Below are 24,458 nucleotides of genomic sequence, written 5' to 3' on the forward strand. Positions count from 1 at the left end.
ATTACCTTGGTAAATTGATAAAAGCTTTATAATGCTTAAAAGAAGCAGTGTCCCAGGAGAAAAGGAAGGCCTGGCCCAGTCAGAAGGAATCCCGGCATTGAATTAATATGCATTTGTGAATTACATATGAAAAAGATGATCAATGACTTCATTGCCGTGGATCGATTTCAGCAATTTAGTACTGTTGAAAGGAACCTAGATTAAGCAGCAAAATGAAACACACACACCAACAACTCTGGCTATTTCCAGACAGCTCCATACAGTATGCAATATTCAAAGTGCATTATGTGATTTCATCAGGAGTGTCATGTTTTGGTCATAAACCTATCTTTGAGCTTCCTTTTGCCTGTTTGGAATAATTTGTTTAGACAAAAAGACCTGGAAAAACATTCTGACAGAGGATTTTCTCAAGGGCAGCAGCGAAGTCCTCTCCTTTCTCCTTTCCTTGTTCCCCACTGAAAACTATCTTGAGTTATATATAAAATTAGGTGAAACCCCGGTGTTGCCTGGGGTTTATTTATCCCAATCCTGTATTAGACAGGGAATAGCCTTGCACGTGATTATCTGCATTAGCAGGCATCTCCCCCAACAACTTGCCCTCTTTGCTTGAAGCTGAGGGCCTAAAAAAAAAAAAAAAAGCAAACATCCTAGGGGCCTAGGGTGTTTTGGTTTTTTTGAAGAACCAATCCCCCTTACCAGAGGGAGCCCCCTTGTGGAGTACTGTGAAGCCGTTACCATGGCAACTCCACTGTGCTGTACAGTAGAAGTCATTTTAAGGCACAACAGGCTGTATCTTAACAGAACTTGAATCCAAAATGCACGCTATCACTGTCAAAAGCACTGTGATTTGACACTGTAGATATAATTCATTCCTTTTCATTTCAGTTTTCCTGGCACTAATGCAGAAAGCTTGTCACCACCACCATGCCTTTTGGAATTGATTTTAGAATTTCTTCTTCCAGGAATCTTGATTTCCCTCATTCCTGCAGAGCCCCATCTGCTCTTTTTCATCTCACTGTGGATTGCACTTAATAAAGAAATATAGAGATGACATCTCCATTTAAAGTTAAAATTCACCTCTACTGAAAATTCCCTACCTCAGCACTTTCCTTCAGGTTATATTTTATAACAATGATTTATTTTATTTTTAGTTTTTATCCTACCTTTATTATTTTTATAAATAACTCGAGGTGGCAAACATCTAATTCTCCTTCCTCCTCCTCTTCCTCCTCCTCCTCCTCTGTTTCCCACAACAACAACCCTGTGAGGTGAGGTGAGCTGAGAGAAAATGACTGGCTCAAAGTCACCCAGCTGGCTTTCATGCCTAAGCAGGGACTCTAACTCACAGTCTCCTGGTTTCTAGCTGGGTGCCTTATCCACTAGACGCTGGCTGAGGAATCCTGGGAGTTGAAGTCCACAAGTCTTAAAAAAGCCAAGTTTGCAGACCCTGCACTAGACTAATGATCAGTTACATAATTAAGTATTGAGAAGAAGGGACCAGGAACATATTGGTTGTTACAAAAAGTGTTGTAACACTGATCAGTTGAGATGTAGCTGCATATATTATTTTGATTCTCATGGGGGCCATATTGAATTTGGTGTCAAATACACAAGCTACCTTATAACTACTTTCACTGGCACTGTAAGGTTTCTTGTGCAGCATTTAGTCTAGTTGGTCAGCCAGCTAGATTAGGTGACAAGACTCACATGTGCATGCCAGCTACAATGAATGATGTAACATATAAATGTGATGATAAATAAATAATTAAAAAAAAAGCTACTGAGGAAACAATCATCCCTCTTTTTGAACTCTTTTAAGTTTAGCTACGATGTAGCTAAACTTAAGCAGCTACGTCGTTCCAAAGAGGAAGCCTACAGAAAAGGTGATAAAATGCTGTACAATCAGGCCAGAAATGTATTAACAAGGGAGATCAGAGCATAAAAAAAAGCTACTCTGAAAAGCTAAAGAATCAGTTCTCAACAAATGAACCAGTAAACATGTGGAAAACTCTTAAAAATATCACCGGTTACAGCAAACCTCCTTCCCAGGCTGAAGGAAATCAGCAATTGGCAGATGACCTGAATGTGTTTTACTGCAGGTTTGAAAGGAAACTACAGCCACCTATCTCCACAACCCCCATCTCAGACACACCAACAACAGCCAAGCCTCCTACAACTGAACCCTATCCCATTCGGTTCACAACCCCTAGTGATCACAGAAAAGGAAGTGCAAGACCTATTTCACAGACAAAAGCCAGGAAAAGCTCCAGGCCCAGACAAGATAACTCCTTCTTGCTTAAAAGTCTGTGCTGACCAATTGGCCCCCATCTTCACCCATATCTTCAATAAATCACTAGAGATGTGCTAAGTTCCTTCTTGCTTCAAACGCTCTACTATCATCCCAGTGCCAAAGAAGCCCAAGGAACTGAATGATTACAGACCAGTTGCTCTAACATCTGTAGTCATGAAAACCTTTGAAAGGCTAGTGCTGTCCCACTTGCAAACCATCACGGATCCGCTGTTAGACCCCTTGCAATTTGCATACCGAGCAAATAGATCAACAGATGAAGCTGTTAATATGGCTCTGCACTACATCCTACAGCATCTTGAATCTCCAAAGACTTACACGAGGGTCCTCTTTGTAGACTTTAATTCAGCATTCAGCACCATCATTCCAGACATTCTTCTAACTAAGCTAAACCAGCTAAAGATACCTGAACACACTTGTAAGTGGATCATAAGCTTCCTAACAAACAGGAAGCAGCAGGTGAAGCTAAGCAGAACCACATCAGATACCTGTACAATGATGAATCCACATACAGACGGGAGGTTGAACAATGAGCCTCGTGTTTGGACCGGAACAATCTGGAACTGAACACACTCAAAACCATAGAAATAGCGATAGACTTTAGGAGAAACCCTTTCATACTTCCACCTCTTACAATACTAAACAACACAGTATCAACAGTAGAGACCTTCAAATTTCTAGGTTCTATCATATCGCAAGATCTAAAATGGACAGTTAACATCAAAAACGTCATCAAAAAAGGACAACAAAGAATGTTCTTTCTGCGCCAACTCAGAAAGCTCAAACTGCTCAAGGAGCTGCTGATATAGTTCTATAGAGAAATTATTGAGTCTGTCATCTGCACCTCTATAACTGTCTGGTTTGGTTCTGCAACCCAACAAGAAAGACACAGACTTCAGAGGATAATTAGAACTGCAGAAAAAACAATTGCTACCAACCTGCCCTCCACTGAGGACCTATATGCTGCAAGAGTCAAGAAGAGGGCTGTGAAAATATTTACAGACCCCTCACATCCTGGACATAAACTGTTTCAACTCCTACCCTCAAAATGACACTACAGAGCACGGCACACCAGAACAACTAGACACAAGAACAGTTTCTTCCCAAATGCCATCACTCTGCTAAACAATTCCCTCAACACTGTCAAACTATTTATTAAATCTGCACTACCATTATTCTTCTCATCGTTCCCATTGCCCATCTCCTTCCACTTATGACTGTATGACTGTAACTTTGTTGCTTGTATCCTTATGATTTATATTGATATTGATTGTATTCTGATTGCTTATTTGTACCCTATGACTACAGGGACACAGTGGCTCAGGGGCTAGGACGTTGAGCTTGTCGATCGAAAGGTCGGCAGTTTGGCAGTTCGAATCCCTAGTGCTGCCGTTTAACAGGGTGAGCTCCCATTATTAGTCCCAGCTTCTGCCAACATAGCAATTTCAAAAGCACATAAAAATGCAAGTAGAAAAAATAGGGACCACCTTTGGTGGGAAGGTAACAGCGTTCCGTGTGCCTTTAGCATTGAGTCATGCCGGCCACATGACCATGGAGACGTCTTTGGACAGCGCTGGCTCTTTGGCTTTGAAACGGAGATGAGTACCGCCCCCTAGAGTCAGCAACGACTAGCACATATATGCGAGGGGAACCTTTACCTTTACCTTTTACCTTATCCTATGGCTATCATTAAGTGTTTTGTCTTAGAATTCTTGATGAAGGTATCTTTTCTTTTATGTACACTGAGAGCATATGTATCAAGACAAATTCCTTGTGTGTCCAATTACACTTGGCCAATAAAAATTCTATTCTATTCTATTCTATTCTATTCTATTCTATTCTATTCTATTCTATTCTATTCTATTCTATTCTATTCTATTCTATTCTAATACTTTAATACAAAGTAATACTTAATACTTTGTAAGACCTGTTTCCTTTCCTCTTCTGGAAACTTTGTTCCATCAGAAAGGCCCTGTCCTCCTCCAGGGCTCCTTTGCACAAATATTCCTGTAGTAAAGGTCATCTCAATTGGCTTCCCATTCAGACTAGACAGCTCTTCTTTATGGAGGTTGTTTGGCCTGTCAGCCCTTCAAGGTAAGAAAGGGAAGGAAAGAAGCAGCATGGATTCCAGAAATGCTTTTTATTGAGGGTGAAGGTTTGTTCTCTAAACTTGTGGGTTGGTTGCCAAATGTTTCATTACCAGGCTAGGTAACCTCTTCAGCGGAGTTTAAGGGTTCCCCTAAACTCCGCTAAAGATGTTATCTAACCTGGTAATTTATTCTTATTTATTTTTATTTGTCAAGCATGTATGAGAAAATAAGTATAAGTATAAACATAACATATAAACATATAAGTATAAACAGGTATAAGTATAAACATAAGAAATGAGTATGAATAAATGGGAGCAGTAGGACAGGGACAATAGGCACATTGGTGCGCTGATGCACGCCCCCTTACAGACCTCTTAGGAATGGGATAAGGTCCACGGTAGACAGTTTAAGGTTAAAGTTGGGGGTTTGAGGATGTAACAACAGAGTCAGGTAGTGCATTCCAGGCATTGACCACTCTGTTGCTGAAGTCAAATTTTCTGCAATCGAGTTTGGAGCAGTTTATCTTGAGTTTGTATCTATTGTTTGCCCATGTATTGTTGCGGTTGAAGCTGAAGTAGTCATTGACAGGTAGGCTGTTGTAGCAGACAATTTTGTGTACTAAGCTTAGGTCAGACCTTAGATGGTGTAGTTCTAGGTTGTCCAGGCCCAAAATTTCAAGCCTGGTGGCATAGGGTTTCCTATTGTGAGAAGAGAAGTGGAGTACTCTTCTTGTGAAATACCTCTGGACTCGTTCAATTGTATTAATGTCCGATAAACAGTGTTTAGCTGTTTAACCAACCCACAAGCTGGGAGAACGAACCTTCACCCTCATCCTACACCAAAGTTACAGATATTCGCCACTATTGCAATGTTTTTTATTGTCGCAGGGCAACATAACCAAATCTTGAAAGCCTCTTTGCCCCATCTTATACTGAAGAAACTCAAGATAGAATTGAATTGCTTTCTCACCCTTTCCATTTTCTCAGGACTGAGTAATCTTTTCTCCTACTACAGCTCTTCAGTGGTCCCTGTCCCCTTTCCCAAGACCATCTCTACACACTTTCACAAGACTTATTTATTTGTTTGTTTGTTTATTTGAAATTATATTGCCGCCTATTCGCTCATGGTGACTCATAGACAGCCTTAAGCAAGTACGTTTTAGTGGGTGTTCTCTTGATTTGATATATGAAATATTGTTTGGAACTGTACTTTTTCCCTCTCTGTTCTTAATCATTTGTATTTTACACTTGGAGGTTTTATGATTTGTAGCTGCTGTTTCCTTGTGAGCAACGTACATTTTGGTGCAGAGAAATAGCCTGGAGCAGCTATACCAGAAAGACATCCCAGTTCTACAATTTGGGGCCTTTAATCACCTCCCAACTTTCCCAACCCCCTCCAGGTTTCATTTCTTTCAAGAAAACTTAAGTAAAAAGGATTGCTCTTTTTTTTTTTTTAAAGGAAAAGAAGCACTAACTGGGAATTGTTCAGTTATAGAACAAACTACAATCCAGGACCAATCTTTATTTTTTTATGAATGCCTGAAGCATTCTAAGAGAACAAAAATGGATGATTCTTGCAATCAAATGCTGCTTTTTGAAGATACTCAAGAAATATTCTGAAGCTAGTGGTATAAAAGTGAACATGCAGTAGGAGTTTTGCCCCTTATATTCGTTGATATTGGTTGTTCTTAGGATAGTATTTAAGCCTGACTTTGCATCTGCCTAGGTCAGGGGTGTCAAACTCAAGGCTCGCGAGCTGGATCCAGCCCTCAGGGTGCTTAGATCTGGCCCGTGGAGCCGCCGTGGAAATAGTGATGGTGCCACTGCCGTGCAATCCTCCTGGGCTGTGTATTCACTGGCAGAGGGCTGCAAGAGGATCTCCCCAGCCCTGCCCGGGCCACCACAGGTGCCCCCTGACATGAGTGATGTCAAGCTGGCCCTGCCCACCCTGTCCACATCCACCCTGACCATGCCCATCTCCCCCTCCAAGGTCATTATTTTTTTCCAATAATTGGGAATGTGTGTGTTTCAATGTTAGGGGCATCCAAAGCCTGACTGATTATATGACATCAAGTCATTGTCAACTCTTAACGACCAATACATAGGTTTTTTCCATGATGATCTATCACTAAGTTAGTGTTGTGGTCCGCCAGCAGCCTGCGAAGCTGGCAGTGGAGTCAGACAGTGAGGAGGCTGGGGAGGACAATGGGCCAGTCCTGGAGTCAGGGGAAGATCCAAACAAAAGGTCTGCGTTGGAGGCAGAGATGGAGCCAGGACCATCTGAAAGGAATGCACGGACTCCAGAGCTTCCAGAGGCGGGCAGCAGAGAGGCAGAGGAACAGGAGGAGCCTGTTCCTAGTGCACGCATGTGAAGAGCTGCCAGAAGGCAAGAGCAGCTAAAACAAAAAAGAAAACTCGGGAGTAAGGCCAGGAGATGATTGGCTCCTCCCATAAGGCTTAAAAGAGCAGCAACGGCTCTTGGGTTCTTTGTAGGAAAGCAACGTAGCTGCAATTGTTTATCTCCAGTTTCTGAACTTCGTGGGGTTCTTGCCAAGAAAAGCCTTTGGCAGCATGCCAAAGAAGACAAAGGTTTGTGATATGGCCGAAGGACTTTTTCTGAAGGACTTTGTTTTGGACTTAATTTGGACGAAGCTGAGAATGAAGTAATTCTCAGCTGTTCTAATAAAATATGTTTGTTTAGGATTGATTGTATCTGGTACTAACGACTTGGGCCTCGGTCACAACACTTGACCCTTCAGCTCTTCCAACTGCGCCCCCATTGCCACTGTAAATAAATCCATCCACCTTGCAGCTGGTTGCCCTCTTCTCTTTCCTTGTACCTTTCCCAGCATTGAAATTTTTTCCAGAAAGCTTGGACTTTGTATATTTGTATATTGAAGTAGGATAATTTGAGCTTGGTCCTTTGTGCCGGAAGTGAGAACACTGGGTTCATTTGATACATTGATTTGTTTTCTTGGCTCTGTAAAGCAGGGGTCTCCAACCTTGGCAACTTTAAGCCTGGTGGACTTCAACTCTCAGAATGCCCCAGCCAGCAAAGCTGGCTGGGAAATTCTGGAAGTTGAAGTCCACCAGGCTTAAAGTTGCCAAGGTTGGAGACCCCTGCTGTAGAGTATTCCCCAAAATTTTCTCCAAAACCAAAGTTTAAAATAGCTGCAACTATGTGGTTGAAGCCCTGCCACTTCATTACACGTGTAACAATGCTATAGCATAGTGTGCAAAAATGGCACTGGACTTTATAGTCATTGTTTAACAGAAGTTAAATATTTCAGGATTATGCTGAGTTAAGGATGGTTGCCTTCAGACTTCATAATTTCTTTATGTGTGATGACCTATCAGAAGACCTCCATTTCAACCTATTTTTCAAAGTCAGTTCTCAGTCTAAATAAAGTTTGACTATATGCAGTCAAATCCTTTTCGGAAAATCAGAATTTAATTTTCAGATCAGGAATCTTGTTTTATTCCTATAACTTTTGGGAAAGGATCTTTGGCAAGTCCCATTTGGATCGCATACAGCGATTTCTCCATCATCGAATTGGATTCACTTTAATGAATTACAAAAGAAAAGCTAGTATGCTATTCTTTCAGCAGGTTGATCAAATTTCACTTGCAGAGGTTTCCAGTTGCAGAGAGTAAGCCATTTAGTCTTTTGCAGGGGAAAAAATTCCAGATCCAACAAGTTGTACAGCACCTTAAAATCAAAATAATACGAATTCTTGTTTCCAGTGCTTTGGAATTCTTATCCAATGCTTTGGAATCTGAGCCAATATATTGTCATCATCGTCAAAAAAATCCCCATCTCTAATATCTAATATTTTCTTTTTGCAAAACTTTTCTCTTTTTTTTTGGTGCCAAAACAGACATATTGTTCAAAGCCTGTATCTTTCTTCCAAGATTTACTGTTGTTTTTTTACAAAAATTACAACAAAAAGATCGCAATGGAATAATTATTGTCTATGTGTATATGTGTCTTTGCTCAAACATTTTCCCTGATGAATTTTCCTCTGTACATGAAATATAGGTCTATGGAAAGTAATTTTAGTGAAAAATCTCCTAAAGGGAAAATTAGTTAAAATGATCCTGACAATATTACTGCAGCCAGTTTCCAGTAATCTGCAAACTAGATGTGACTGGCAAATATATACATTCAACTGCGTCCAGCAGATTAACCTCCATAATTTTTTGTATTATTACTTGGAGCTGCAGAAATTAAAAGGCTATTGTGGCAACCCTGAAAGGGGTATAAGCAAGAGCCATTGTGAAAACAAGGTTCTACTCCTGGTGATGTCTTGGACATATCTATGTACTTTTCTTGGCAACAATTCAGACATGGTTTACAATTGTTTGCTTCCAGGATGTGTTTTTAAAATTCTCAATCTAGTCTCCATTCTGGTATATTTTGGGCAATCTCCTGTCCAAGGACTAACCAGATCTGGCTTGGCTGAACTTCTGAAATCAATCAAGGTTACTGCCACCTATCTAGGTAAGTCATGTGAATTCTGTTAAGCTCCTCACAAAGACTGATTTAAAGGGACTTCAATAGTAAATAAGAGAAAGAAATGAACACGTTTTGAGTCTTGGACCTCTGCTGTTTCTTGTTCTAACAATTTGTCTGGAATTGAAGCTGGGAAAGAAATAAGTGTCTATTCTGACCAACTTGCAGAGACCTAGGGCACTTGAAGGAAAGGATCTAGTAGGGCCCTTTCATGCACATTTTTAATGCTAAACTAATATTTATTTTATTTATTTTATCTTTTTAATTTCTCCCTTTTTCATGATCACGTTTACCAGGGCAAATGGTACACAGAATTAATTTCTATAATTCTATAATACATTGTTTATTATGTGTAAATATTTATGCCATTCTTCTATAAAACCTCTAAGTTTGCAGCTTAATAATATTACATACATGCATTCAGAAAATTAAAAAAAAACCACATGCCCTCCAGAACACCTCCTCTCTAGCAGCCAATACCCAGACAAATAGGAACTTAACACCAAACGATCAAGCAGAAAACAATGCTTCAATCAAGGAACTACAAAGGAGAAAACCACATGCCCACCAACACTGGCAAGTCAAGCAACTGTATAGAAACCAGAGCAAATCCCACACTCTCTTGAACTGATGATATAACCTAGTTGGGTGATGACACATCTGCAAGCAACAGCCAATCTCAGAGAGCACCAAGAACTCCACAAAAAATAAACATAAGTAAAATCGCATACAATAGTATATGCATATGATGTTTGGACCTGTCGTTGTTATTGTATAGCATCAAAAATAGTTCCAGGAGAGGAGAGGAGAGAAGAAAGTAGGTAGGATGAAAGGAGTGAGGGAAAGGAGTGAGAAGGAGATGAAAGGATTGCTGTGAAAAGGAAAAGATGAAATGGAAGAAAGGCAACCCCGAATATATTTGAATATATTAGGATAAAAATGGAAATCGTTTAAAAAAAAAGAATGAAAGAGACTGAACATGAATAAAAATGGAGAAATTAGAACTTGAGGGCAAAAGAAGATGTGACTTAATAAAATGAGCAAGGAAATATTAGGAAATGAATAAAAACTATGAAAAAGGAATATTTTGGCAAAAACTGTAACTAAGTAAAATATATTTGAATATATTGAATTGTATAAGATATGATATGGCCAATACTCTGTTCATAAATCATGTATGTGTGTAGGGGGGGGAAACTAAAAAAATCAATAAAAACTTGTTCTAAAAAAAATAGTTCCAGGGATATTTCCTGTAGAGGGGCATTCCCCACTGCATTTGGGATAGCTCTTGTGGACTTCAACTCCCAGCTTTGCTGGCTGAGGAATTCTGGGAGTTGAAGTCCACAAGTCTTAAAGTTGCCAAGGTTAGAGATCCCAGATCTAGATGATAATAACTTTGGTAATTGGTTCTTTGCCTGAGACACCACATGTCATGGTTTGGTGGCTTTTAATTTCCAACTTTTGGTACCATTGGCAGAATCTCCCACGGTAGGTTGATTGGTCCCAAAACTTGGAAAACCCTTGCTAGTTTCTTATTTATTTAACCAGATGGCATTATATCACATGGACAAGACAAGTCACTTTTCCTTTTACTCTCCAGCACAACTTTCCAGATTAAACTGTCTATTCAGGATAGATTGTTGTAGGATTTTCTTGATCTAGCCCTGAATTCTCTGTGTACCATTTGCCCTGGTAAATGTGATCGTGAAAAAGGGAGAACCTCTGGACATATCCAGAACGTCCTCCCTTATCTTTGATAACAGAGAAGCAGAGGACAGCATTTCAAGGCAAAAAAATTTCAAGGATTTCATGCCACAAGATGATTTCTATCCTCTATAAACCACAGGGAGCAGCTGCATTTTCTGAATGGTGCAATATACCTCAAACCTCTGGATTTTTTCCAAGGATGAGGAGTGTTCCACTTAATCTCATGGTACTAAGTCATGTGCAACAATCATTTGTGGGAGAGCTTCAGATTGGACTGCAGTAAAATCTGACAAGAGTAGCCTAAGGGGGGAGGCTAGGTTCCAAAATTCAAGATGCTTTAAAAAAAAAAGAACTGGAAAAAATGTATTTTAAATCAGCATCAATATTATAAAAAGTTCTGTCTAAGTATTAGAACTAGAACTTCACCCTGTCCTCATATGTAATAAGTGTGCCATTGTGCATTACAGATGCTGTTTCCAAGTTGGCATTGACCTTAGATGTAGGGGGCAATGTAAATTGCAGCTGCTTTTGTCTTTTATTAAAGAAAAACGTCCTTGAAGCCTGTGCCCAGAATTGATATTGGGCATTTAAGAACCACTCATATATATATATACACAGTGCATGCACCATTTTTTTGAAATAGGAGATATAAAAACATCGTTTTTTGTTTGTTATATCTTCTTGTTTTTAAAAAAATAAAAAGTATTTTAATTACAAAAAAAAACAACATTCCCATCATACCAACCATCTATTTCAAAAATCCTTTTTAAAAAGTGTGATAAAAAGCCATCCATTTTTAGCAGTTAAGATTAAAATATGTGTTAAGAAATATTCCTTAAACCCATATGGTTGCATTCTCTTTCTTTTTTTTTTCATCAATTGTTTTCATTCTAATTCTTTTCTTTCTCCCAAGTTTTATTTCTGCTCAAAGTTGGAAGGGGGAGAAAGGTTGGTCCTTATAATGAATTAGGGCAGCAGATGTGTTGATTGGAACTGATGTGGGGTCTAAGGAGACAATTTAAGTAGCAGTGTTCCAGTCAAATACGCTCAGGATCTAATCCAACATGTCTAATTCAATTTATCAGAAAGCCACCAGGTTGTGTGTCGGGCATAATATTTCTATTCTAAGATGCACGCTTAGCTCTGTTTGGAAATTTTGCTAGGCTTTCCACATATTCTTGTCTGCTGCTTGACCTGACCTGAGATAGTTTACAGATAAATATATTCTTATTCTCAAACTCTTGGATACAAGGATAAGCTAGTGTAGAAGTTAGACAACTATCAAGAAATGAGGGCTGGATTTCTTTAACTCTAGTGACCCAAAGATAGTTTAGGTATCTTCAGAAAAACAAGTTAATTTTTCTTTTTAGTTGATGAAGTCCATGCATTATTTTCTCTTATGGCTGGTTCTGAATTTCAGAAAACAAACACCTGAAAATGCAAACCTTTTCAATTTTAAGTCCAGGATGTTTTCCGTGTGAGAAGAACAATCTTATTTGATATCTCAGCAATAATACTTATGACATTCTTTGCTCATTTGTTGTCATGTATACTAAATGTACACTCTATGGAGGTGACATGCAGTAGCTGTGATTCTGATAAAACATATAAATTGAAAAAAGTCAGGTCAGCTACAAATCATAGACCATTTCTCCAGCAATCATTTCTCCAGTAATCATTTATACTGTCCTTCAGTATAATTCAACCTTTATTCTGCCAATGTAACAGGCACAAGGGCAGGTGTTATATTGTCTCAGTGATGTTTAGGTGATGCTAGAATGTGCTATAAATGATTAATGGAAAGCAAGTATACCATAACTTTAGTCAAGCCAATCATTCTAAGTTCAGCTGTAACTCCACTCCCCTTGAAAACATGAAGTTAAGATCAAAAGGTTTACATTTTGCAAATCAGCATTAGTGCGAGGACTAACTTTCTGCAGTGCTGTATAAAAACAATGTGGATTGTTATATGTAGTGAGCACTCAGTAGAGAACAGTGGCAACGTGTATCTTTCAATGCTGTGTGCATACACTCAAAGCAATACTTTGTATGCCAGGGGTTCCAGGTTCAACCCTGGCATCTCCAGCAAAAGCTGAGAAAGCCCCCTGCTCAAAATGGGGAAGTGTCAGGATCTGACAAAATGCTGCTGGGGGGGGGGGCGACTTGCTTGTTACCCCATCACAACCTTCCACCCTTGCTACCGCCATCAGAAAGAGTAGCTCATTTTAAAAACCTTGCCATGTCTGAAACATTGCAGAAATGCAGGAGTGTGTCACATGTTACACATTTTCAAAGCATGTGGCATTTCAATGGATTTGAAGTTCTTATTGGCACTTTTCTTCTTCCTGTCTGTCCTCATTCAAAAGCTCAAAAATTTCTACTTGTGTAATGGCAAACACAATCGTTCCTTGAATAAGAAAATAAACCACAGTTAACAATAACATAGTAACTCAGTCCCCAGATCTTAACTGGAGGGGGAAAACTTTGGTTTGGAACCTCTGAGGGTTCTTCAGACATGGCTCCAAATTTGAGGAGCTGCATCACCAGGGCTCTTGCCAACTCCAGAACCTGCCAGTCAAACAACAACAGCCACAACTCCAAGAAGCTTTAGCCCAGGCAAAAATGTTGGGAGCATGAGCTATTGTTTTCCAGAATGAAGCCGCCCAAGCGCTTGGGGAGTGAGAGCATCCTTCCCCAGAGTCATGCCCTTGTTCTGCAGGGTTGAGGCTCCTCTGCAGAGAACTTTCCCTTCCCTGGGACATGCAGACCTGCACACAAACAGGCAGCTATCTTGCAGCATCACACAGAGTGCCTCTGCTGCAGGCTACACAACTGAGGGCAATGTACCTCTGAACGCCACCTTGGCTATCCTGTCCGCTTTGCCTCTTAGGTTGGTGACCCTCTTCAAACGCATGATCAAGGCCATGGTGGGCCGGTGACGGGGAATGCCCTCTGCTGTTGTTGCTACAACCTGGCAAGGAAAGGCAATGGGCACAACGTTTGGAGCAGATGTGGGGGATCCAGCCGGGCTGCCTTCAGAGCTGTGTCACCCTCCTCTTCTCTTTGCCTGCTAAGCCTCGGTGTAGCTCTTCAGCTGGAGAGCGACCTCCTCCCATCCCGGTCCAGATCAGGAGCTGGTAAACCGGAGCCGCTGTGCCAGTTGGGCTGCCTGGGGAGCAGCAAAGTGACTGCTGGCTCTCAATTATTCAGGAGCTGTCGCTGGAAAGTCCCGCTCGGCGCTCTCTACACGCTGCCCGGGCTGGTCTCTTGTTCCAGGCAGGACTCTCCCCATCCTTCCGCCGCCTTTAGCAGGGGGAGAAAGAGGATGCTAAACCTGGGGTCGCTTCACGACGCCTCTCCTACCCAAAGCAACGTGACTTTTGCCTGGGGGAGCCAAGAGAACGGAGGAGCATCCCTCCACCACTCGGGCTCTGGCAGGGGCTGAAGCTACGGCTGGCGTGCCTTAACTGCTTCACTGCTGAGTCGTCCCCCCACCCAACCCCACCCCCTCAAAGGAGTACCAAGCGGGGCTCGCGCGAGGGACTGAAGGTAGATCGGGTTGGGAGGGGGTCTCAGCTTCCCTTCTCAGGCTGCTCCCCCCACCACCAGCAGCCGATTTCTGCATCGGAAAGGCAGGCAAGCAGTCGGAGGTTTCAATCCAAGCTCCTAAACCGAACCTCTTTCGCTCTCGATCCGTCCACACGTTAAAATCTCGACCCCGTAGATCCTCTTTGCACACCCTGTGCAAAGGATAAAAGCAAAGGGCTCGGTTAGTGGTTTTTATCGTGAAGATCTTAGGACGATCGCCGTTCTGCGTTTGCATTTGGGGTCCAACCCAGGACCTCCGGGGGGGGGATTCACAAAGAGGGAAAAGAACTGCCCCCCCTTACCTGTTCCCAGCATGCAAACTCAGAGACAGAACAGAGAAGGTATCCCTTAATGGTCTGGATTGAATCTAAAACCATTTAAATATCGAGAGTTGCCCAAATAGCACATTACTACATGGAAGAAAAGAATAGAAAAAACAAGGAGTAAGTTTGTCCATTCTTATCTCCTTCCATTTTACAACTGAAAGGCACTTGAGAGTGATGGCTAGTTTAAAGTGTTAGTCTAGTCTAGTGCTAGAAAAGGTCAGATTTCCTTCTACACTTGGCTAGGAGAGGTTAATTTTGGGCTACCTATTCCTCTTTTCACATGCTTTTTCTCTTCTCTCATTCTCAGCCTGACCTACCTAACAAGGTTTGTGTGGGAAAAGTTAGAGAAAAGAGCACTTTGTGCAGCATATATGAATGCTTGTGGCAATATTTGTTTGTTGGCAATATATGGACATTTTTTTATGCCGGTTATGATACTTCCTTGGGTGTGAACTTGAATGCCCTGGAACAAAGGCTAGCATTGAGGAGTATGGATCTGAAGTGTAATGTATGAATGATCAAGATAATTGATTGTGAATAATTAAACATTACAACTAAGTGATTAAAAAAACCCACAGCTAGATGAATTTGTGTACTTCGTTAGGATGAAGTGATTTTAAGAAATAAAAATACTGATAGAAAGATAGGTATATTTGTTTGCCATAAGCAGTGAAAATGGCTTCTGCCTGTCTATGGCGATTCTCAGTCATCCAGGTCATGGTTGCCCCAAGAGGTGCTTTTCCAAAAGGCAACTGCACTTTGTATTTCTTTGAAGACGTTTCACTTCTCTTCCATAAGCTTCTTTAGTTCTTCTTTGGAAACATCTTCAAAGAAAAACAAAGAAAATCCAGCTACCTTTTGAAAAAGCACCTTTGGCTTCTGCCCACTTTATTGTATTGGAAACAGGAGTTGAATATTTCAGGGGAAGCCCCCTGAATCAATGGGAAGGGGTTCCTTAAGACAGGGGTCTCCAATTTTGGCAACTTTAAGACTTGTGGACTTCAACTCCCAGAGTTCCTCAGCCAGCAAGTCTTAAAGTTGACAAGGTTGGCGACACCTGCCTTAAGACATATGAGTAGCAAGAGAAGAGATGGGATCTAAAAAGTTCAGGTTCTGAATAGATCTAGATCAGGGATCTCCAACCTTGTCAACTTTAAGACTTGTGGATTTCAACTCCCAAAATTCCTCAGCCAGCAAAGCTGTTGAAGTCCACAAGTCTTAAAGTTGACAAGGTTGGAGACCCCTGATCTAGATTGAATGCAAACCTTTCCAGCTTTTCCTGCAAAAGAATATCATGGTAGAGGCAGAAACATTTTGGGGAAGTAGTGCAGAGTAAAAATGTGAAAGAAGTATGTTAAGGTGGTTTGGTTGTATATTATGTAGAATAAATGAAGTTTTATTTGTTTATGAATGTATAAAAGAAGACTGAATAAGTCAAGTGGACGGGAAAGACTGGGCAGTTGTGGCTGGGTGGAGTTAATGAGATACTCAAAAACTGACAGAGGTGACATTAAAGTCTCCTAGAGTCACCTTGAATAAATTTGTTTAATAAATAAATAAATAAATAATAATAGAGTTGGAAGGGACCTTGGAGGTCTTGTAGTCCAACCCCTTGCCCAGGCAGGAAACCGTACATCGCTTCAGACAAATGGTTATCCAACATCTTCTTAAAAATCTCCAGTGTTGGAGCATTCACAACTTCTGCAGGCAAGTCGTTCCACTTATTAATTGTTCTAACAGTCAGGAAATTTCTCCTTAGTTCTAAGTTGCTTCTCTCCTTGATCAGTTTTCACCCATTGCTTCTTGTTCTATCCTCAGGTGCTTTGGAGAATAGCTTGACTCCCTCTTGTTTGTGGCAGCCCCTGAGACATTGAAACACTGCTATCATGTCTCCCCTAGTCCTTCTTTTCATTAAACTAGATATACCCAGTTCCTGCAACCGTTCTTCATATGTTTTAGCCTCCAGTCCCCTAATCATCTTTGTTGCTCTTCTCTGCACTCTTTCTAGAGTCTTATAAAATAATAAGGCAGTGTATGGAAATGGTAGAACCAAATGCACTGATTGGGGAACTCTGGGAACTGAAGTCCAACTGAAGTTAAAGTTGCTAAGGTAGAAAAACATTATCCTTAACTGGAGAAAAAAAAATTATCTGAGCATCTGATTCCTGGGGCTTCAAGGTACACAAAGTCCATGACATACCACCATTTGTTTAGTGACCACTCCAAGTTACAATGGCACTGAAAAAAGTGATTTATGACCATTGCAGCATCCCCATGGTCATGTGATCAAAATTCAAGTGATTGGCAATTGACATGCATTTACATTGGTTGTATTGACCTGGCGTCACGTGATCACCTTTGCAACCTTCCCAGCTGGCTTCTGACAAGCAAAGTCAATGGGGGAAGCCAGGTTTACTTAATGATCACATGATTCACTTAACAACTGCTGTGATTCTCTTAACACCTGTGGCGAAAAGGTCTGGAATAGGTGTGTGAGTCACTTAACTGTCTTGCTTATCAAGGGAAACGTTGAGCTCAATTGTGGCCGTAAGTCAAGGACTACCTGTTCTGGAAAAAAATGTACTTTCCAGGGTACCACCAGACATCCACAAACAATTGTGTAGATAACCACCCCCACAACTCTACTGTTCACTCCCCACTCCACCCTGGAAAGGGCTTATCTGTTGCTGCTCAACTGTTCACAACTGTTGCACTGTTCTGCAGACATATGGAAGTACAACACTGAAAAAGAGTGTTGATTATGTTCTTCCTTGCTTCTGTGCCCCCTCTTTTTCATTGCTTTGCATGTGCATGTGCAGCCATATTCATTGTGAGAAGTTTAGCTAATGGTAGCAGCGGGGCTTTGGAACTCAAAAGAGGCTGAATTATTTTTCTGCTGCGTATCACAAGTTGCTTTGGTCCAATAGATCCGTAAGATTTGTTGCAGACTTAAAGAAGAGGTCTAGGGCAGAGGTGGGTTTCAGCAGGTTCTGACCGGTTCTGGAGAACCGGTAGCGGAAATTTTGAGTAGTTCGGAGAACCGGTAGTAAAAATTCTGACTGGCCCCGCCCCCATCTATTCTCTGCCTCCCAAGTCCCAGCTGACCGGGAGGAAATAGGGATTTTGCAGTAACCTTCCCCGGGAGTGGGGTAGGAATGGAGATTTTACAGTATCCTTCCCTTCCCCTGCACCAAGCCACGCCCACCAAGCCATGCCACGCCCACCAAGCCACACCCACAGAACCGGTAGCAAAAAAATTTGAAACCCACCACTGGTCCAGAGTCTTGTTCTTGATGTGAACCCAGCCACAAATTAGTAAGTGATGAGAACAATAACAAAAACCAGGCTGAAAAACCAGTCCCTAAGCTAACAGGGTGTCCCTGGCCCAGCAAAACTGATTTTTTTATTTATTTATTTTATTTATTATTTAAATTTGTATACCGCCCTTCTCCCGAAGGACTCAGGGCGGTTTACAGCCAAGTAAAAATACATAATACACAATTAAAATATAATTAAAAAAACTTATTAAATTGGCCAGAATTAAAATTTAGAAATAAAACCCATTAAAAACCCATAAACTTAAAAAACTAACCCAGTCCAGCGCAGGTGAATAAGTGAGTTTTAAGCTCGCGGCGAAAGGTTCGGAGGTCCGGAAGTTGACGAAGTCCTGGGGGGAGTTCGTTTCAGAGGGCGGGAGCCCCCACAGAGAAGGCCCTTCCCCTGGGCGTCGCCAGACGACACTGTCGCGCCGACGGCACCCTGAGGAGTCCCTCTCTGTGAGAGCGCACGGGTCGGTGAGAGGTATTCGGTAGCAGGGGTCGGTGAGAGGTATTCGGTAGCAGCAGGCGGTCCCGTAAGTAACCCGGCCCTATGCCATGGAGCGCTTTAAAGACGTTCACCAACACCTTGAAGCGCACCCGGAAGGCCACAGGTAGCCAGTGCAGTCTGCGCAGGATAGGTGTCACTCGGGAGCCACGAGGGGCTCCCTCTATCACCCGCGCAGCTGCTGATTCTGCGGATTCTTTTCTTTCTTGAATTGCAAATAAAAAGAAATGTTTTATAGTTGGGAGAAGCCATCTGGATATGCTCACAGACGTAGAAGCTCATCTTTTCTTTTTAACTACATCCATCCAGCATCTTTAGAGAATACCCAGAAGTTAGTGTGCAAGAATTATGGAGAATTATAGTAATTATGGAGTGTATGGAGAATTAATGCAGGGAAAGCACCTCAGAGGGAGACCACAGCTGCAATATAAGGATATCAGCAAGAGGGACCTAAAGGCCCTGGGAATGGACATTAACAACTGGGAAACCTTGACCTCCGATTGTTCAGCTTGGAGGCTAAAGATGCAGCATGTCTTTCTCCAATTCGAAGAGACACTTGTTCAGCAGGCTGAGGCAAAGAGCCAGTCCCGGAACCAGTGAAATCTGGGGGCTGGGCAGGGGACAGAATGTATCTGCCCTCCGTGTGGAAGGGATTGCCACTCTTGAATTGGCCTTTTTAGTCACACTAGATGCTGTTTTACGACCTCTTTCCAGAGCACAATACCATAGTCTTTTGAGACTGAAGGATGCCAATACAGTGTACAAGGCAGCAAACTGTTCTTGATACACAAGACACAAGTTCCTCCTCAGCCAGAGGCCTCCAGGAACATTTATCTTTACCCACACCATCTGAAAATTGTAATCCAACAGATTTGGAAGATGTCTATCTGGGAAAGGCTGTTGTAAAGACAACATTTCTGCACAGCTAGGGAAGAAATGCCCATGGATGCTAACAAGTTTCTCATTCCATTTTTGAAACGAGGAAAACCTGGATGGTTTGGGCTCCCAACATTTAGGAAAGAATTCCTTGGATGGGAAATTTTTATTATTATTATTATTATTATTATTATTATTATTATTATTATTATTATTATTATTATTATTATTACAATTACAATTACAACAACAACAATAATAATAATAATAATAATAATAATAATAATAATAATAATAATAATAATAATAATATCAGAGTTGGAAGGGACCTTGGAGGTCTTCTAGTCCAACCCCCTGCCCAGGCAGGAAACCCTACACCATTACCTACATTTTGGATGATTGCTTGTCATCTTTTGTTAATTTTTTAGCAGTTGTGAATAATCCAGGCTAGGTATTCTGCCACATGCTATATTTTTCTTAGTTGATTTAACAGCTTCGGGAATATAAGCAAAGGAAAGATGTTGCATTCACATTAATTCTCAAATGTTTCCCACCTCCACCAGACCGGCTGGTGAAGTTATACAAGACATACCGTATGCAAAGATAATTTAGAAAATAAAACATTAGCCATGATTCCTGCAGTAGCTGATCTAGACATAACTTCCCCTGCATTTGGCTCCTGAAGGAGAGCTACTCTCGTAAATATGAACATAGCCAGTTTTCTCTGCAACTGCTTGTAGAGGCTATGTCTTCCTCTCTCCTTCTCTTTTAGCCAGTTTTCAACATTCAAAGTTGACTCAATATCTTCTGCGCTAAAAGCAAACCACTTTCCATTTCAATTAGAATTCTATTGTCAGCCTGCAACCCTTGGAGGACAAATTCTGCTTTGCAAAATGGCAAAGATGTGCAGCATTTTCACAATCAAAATAAGGATATAGGAGGAAGCATTAATTCTTTCCAAAGCTGAAAAGGGTTACTGGAGTTTCCTGAAGGTCAATCTATTATCACCACAACAAACATTAAACCACACATGTCTGAAGGATTAAATGTGAATTTGGGGCTGTTCCACATATGAACTGCTAATGGCAGTTTGTAGATGCCTCATCAGGAGTATTTGGAGGACATGGATGGATGACATCATCTTCAGGTCACCCCTGAACTTCTAAGAGTGCTTCATGAAGTTTTCTTTCTCTAGTTTTAAAGTGAGCTCATTCTAGATTCTTTGGGCAGAAGCCATGCAGTGCAGTCCATCTGTGGTGCCTAATATTGCAATAGATTAAGGGGCAGGTGCTTTTCTTGATCACTTGCATTGCTGTGGATATGCTTTCCCTTGCATCCTGGTCTCCTGATATTCACCTCTTGGTAGTGAGAAAATGAAGGCTCTCTCCCAGTGCGCCCAAAAGTCACCTCCTATCTTCTCTGGCCAACTCTGACAGATCTGGCAGTAGATCCCCAAGGTGGGAGGGGAGAGAATCATTCTTCAAGAGGCAGTTTTCTTATATAATAAAGATATTTGTGTCAGGGGAAGGGAGGGCTAATCAGCAAGTCTGTGGGTGGAATTTTGAGATCTTCGATTGTAGTGCATAATCTATGGATGGGGACTGTTGGCACAAATTCAAAAAAATTCCCTCTACCTGTGAATTAAATACCATACTGTCTCATCTGCTGATGGGAGAAGGAGGGCAACTTTAAAGGAAGGAAGAAAGCAGGGGAGAAAATATTCTGTTGCCTGGCGTTGTCTGATCCCATACAAAAATCAACCGGTGAGATAGGAGAACTGGCAGCAATTGAGTTGTTCTCACCCAGGTTCTCTCCTCTCTATGTGGGGGCAGAGCAGGAGAAAGGGGAGACAAGGCTAATTGGGTATTTTTGATAGCCGCTGCCTTGGTATTAAATGTTCAGTAGCCTCATGGGGTGGTGGTGGAAGAGTGACTGCCGCTTCCTGAGTGAGGGAAGTAGGAAAGGTAAGCCACTAACTAGCAGCTGCTCTCATGCATGTAGGGAACCCAATCTTGGGAGGGTGGGGTTTCAAGTACTATATTCAAAATCCCAATTTCCTCCCCTTCCTTTTCTTCTCTTATCAGAATGGCAGTGTTAGAAGAAATATCCAGGACCAGTTCCAGGTGGGAATAAAATGGAGGCTGACTGAAAAAAGAAGGATTGTTTATTGGTGAACAAAACCAACACACACACAGCGTGCAGTTCTGGGACAGCTGACCAACCAACTGGGTGAGTGGAAGGGTTCTTATATGGTTCTGTAATTTTGAAGTTTAGGATTTGTGCAATATGAGCTTTGTATTCTGAAATGGCGTTGGGTAATTCTTATCGTAGCTGATGGCTATGTCCTGGGTTAGATTTTTGGGTGAGGGGCTGCTATCTCTAATCCTATCACTCTGCTTTTGTTAGCTGTTGAAATTGCTGTAAGGGGTTTCGAAATATCCAGTCTTGAATGGACTTCTGCCGGCAGCATTTGCTTTGCTTATGAATGGAGTCATCTAGATAGTTGGCTTCCTCTTGCAATAAGCTGCTTGTCTCCTTAAATTGCCGGTATCTGCAGTTAGCTTCTTGTGACAATGTTTTCTTTGAGCATCTGGCTGGAATGTGGAAAATTGCTTCAGGCAATTTTTTTTTTATTAGCGTCTTGGTCTTTTCCCTTTTCCGAGGCTTTTCCTTATGGCTAATATTTTATTTGGGATAAATAAAATTATTTGGGGGGGGGGTTGATTTCTTTTTACAGCAGGAAGTGGGAAGGAGACAAGTGTGGAAGAAAGCTCTTTTACTGCCTGATGTTCAGTTTTTTTTATTTATTTATTTTGTCACAACAGTATATATAAGCATGAGCATGAAATAACTATAAGATATATAAGCATATATATAAGCATAAGTATGTAATAACTATATGAAATTTGTATACAATCAAAGGAACATTAGGACAGGAACGGTAGGCACGTTGGTGCTCTTATGCACGCCCCTTATAGACTTCTTAGGAATGGGGTGAGCTCGATAGTAAATAGTTTTTGGTTAAAGCTTTGGGGATTTTGGGAACAGACCACAAAGTCAGGTAGTGCATTCCAGGCATTAACAACTCTGTTACTGAAGTCATATTTTCTGCAATCAAGATTGGAGCGGTTCACATTAAGCTTAAATCTATTGTGTGCTCGTGTATTGTTGTGATTGAAGCTGAAGTAGTCTTCAGCAGGAAGGACATTGTAACAGATGATTCTATGAGTTAGACTCAGATCATGTCGAAGGGGGCGGAGTTCTAAATTTTCTAAATCCAGGATTTCAAGTCTGGTGGCATAAGGTATTTTGTTGTAATTAGAGGAGTGGATCAGAGAACTGACTGCTGAAGGCCAGTAAGTGAAGACATTCCTCATTGTATTTCTGTCTTTCTCTTCTGGTGCATATCAGACCTGTATCCTGCTTCATCGTTGAGGCACAATACGGATCAGTATACTATGCATGCGACATAATTTCTGCTGGTTCTCAAAGTAGATGGCAGCACTTTAATATTGCCCATGTGGAAAAGCCCTTAGAGGGACTAAATTGGAACTATGTGGAAGGTAAAAAGTCCTCCACGGAGTGATGGATTGCATCTCCCTGGATTCCTCACCATTGACCATGCTTAATAGGATTGCTGGGAGTTGTAGTTTGTCATCTCTTATATTCCAAACCTAGAGTGGAAGTACAAGAAATTCAAAATAACCATCGGTTGGAATTGGTATTTCTTGGCTTTTACTAAGCCAAGTTTAATTTTATCAAACTTTCCATAAACTAAAAGATCTAAATCTAAACACTGCAGCTTAATGCAGGCTTAAATATCAGCGTTGAATATGAGCACGTTTCCCTGAAATCAGTAGGGCATTCAAAATGTGAACAGGGTCGGGATGTAATGCAAAATGGCAAAGGGCCAATTTTACAGCAGCAGGACCAAAATATAGCAGAGGAAGCAACAAATCATGATGGACTTTTGACATTGAGAACAATCAATGGAACAGTTTGCCTTCAGAAGTTGTGGGAGCTTCATCACTGGAGGCTTTCAAGAAGAGACTGGGCTGCCATCTTTCAGAAATGGTGTAGGAGCTCCTCTTGGGCATTAATTAATTAATTATTTATGAGATCTAATTACCAGCTCGCAGTGGAGCCTGGTGGAACTATTTGGTGTTGACTGACTCTTCTGTCCATTGAAGAGAGTGGTGCTTGACTCTAAAGTACCTATTGCCACCCAGTAAATTGGGTAATGTTTCATTATGGTTTATTGAGAGGCTGAGCTTGGATGAGGGCCCTTTCAGTACATAATGCTTAATTGGATCAGCTCAAAACCTAGAGGAAGTAGGGAGCAGCACAGTATATACCAGAATGCTTTTCTGCCACCTCTAGGACTGGTGGATAATATTTTAATATGGCTGCCTGAATACTCTTCATTTCTATCAACCCATAAATAGTTTCATTTAACTTAACTTGTGCGCTTCATTAAACAGATGCTAGTTTGCTCCCTCGGCAGTTCTTCTATCATAAGCGGAATTTACAGGGAAGAAACACTCAAGAGATTGATTTCATAATGTGCTTAATTTGGTTTCTGAATTAACCTGAGGTCTGGATGGGGCTAAAATAATTAATCAATTGGGCAGAACTTCCGGAAGTCTAAAATATTATGAAACATGTATTCTAAAACCTCATTAAATTGGGATCTAGAGAATTCCTGTCAATGTTTGGGAAAAATGAGTCAGTGGAGCACTTTCTGCTCCACTCTCAATTCTACCCTAATTCTTGGTTTAGATTTATCATCCAGATCATTTAGACATATATGACACCTAGTTGCTTTGGGAGATAGAGACTCTCTAAGGTCACATTTTAGTTGCCAAATTCAGTCTCTTAGCAACAGGGATTTGCTCTGTGACTATAATTCCATAGCATTAATTTGAGCAAAATATCTCAAGGGAGGGTTGGAATGTGTAAATATTGATTTTGATAAATGTATTATATTTGTATTACTGTATATTATGTTGTTTTAACCTTAGATTTTTATTTTAGGTATTTTGACCGCATTCTGACTTAAGACTTTAATTTTAATTTATTTTTTCATAAGGATCTATTATCATATATAGCAATGGATTTGAATTAAACCATATTAAGCCACCTTTGGCATATATAGGTAGTCCTTAACTTACAACAGTTCATTAGTGACTCTTCAAAGTTACAATGGCATTGAAAAATGTGTCTTAT

General features: G+C 41.0%; 1 protein-coding gene across 1 annotated transcript in view; it reads right to left on the reverse strand.

Annotated features, from left to right (window-relative positions):
* The window catches only part of OTOF (otoferlin), a 214,156-nt gene extending 200,613 nt beyond the window's left edge, over positions 1-13,543 (reverse strand). The window contains exon 1 of the mRNA XM_058164751.1: positions 13,465-13,543. Within this exon, the coding sequence (XP_058020734.1) occupies positions 13,465-13,543 (79 nt within the window). The remainder of the gene's footprint in view (positions 1-13,464) is intronic.
* Between the last annotated feature and the right edge of the window lie 10,915 nt (positions 13,544-24,458).

Source organism: Ahaetulla prasina, chromosome 1, assembly GCF_028640845.1.
Source record: "Ahaetulla prasina isolate Xishuangbanna chromosome 1, ASM2864084v1, whole genome shotgun sequence".
Classification (NCBI taxonomy): Eukaryota; Metazoa; Chordata; class Lepidosauria; order Squamata; family Colubridae; genus Ahaetulla; species Ahaetulla prasina.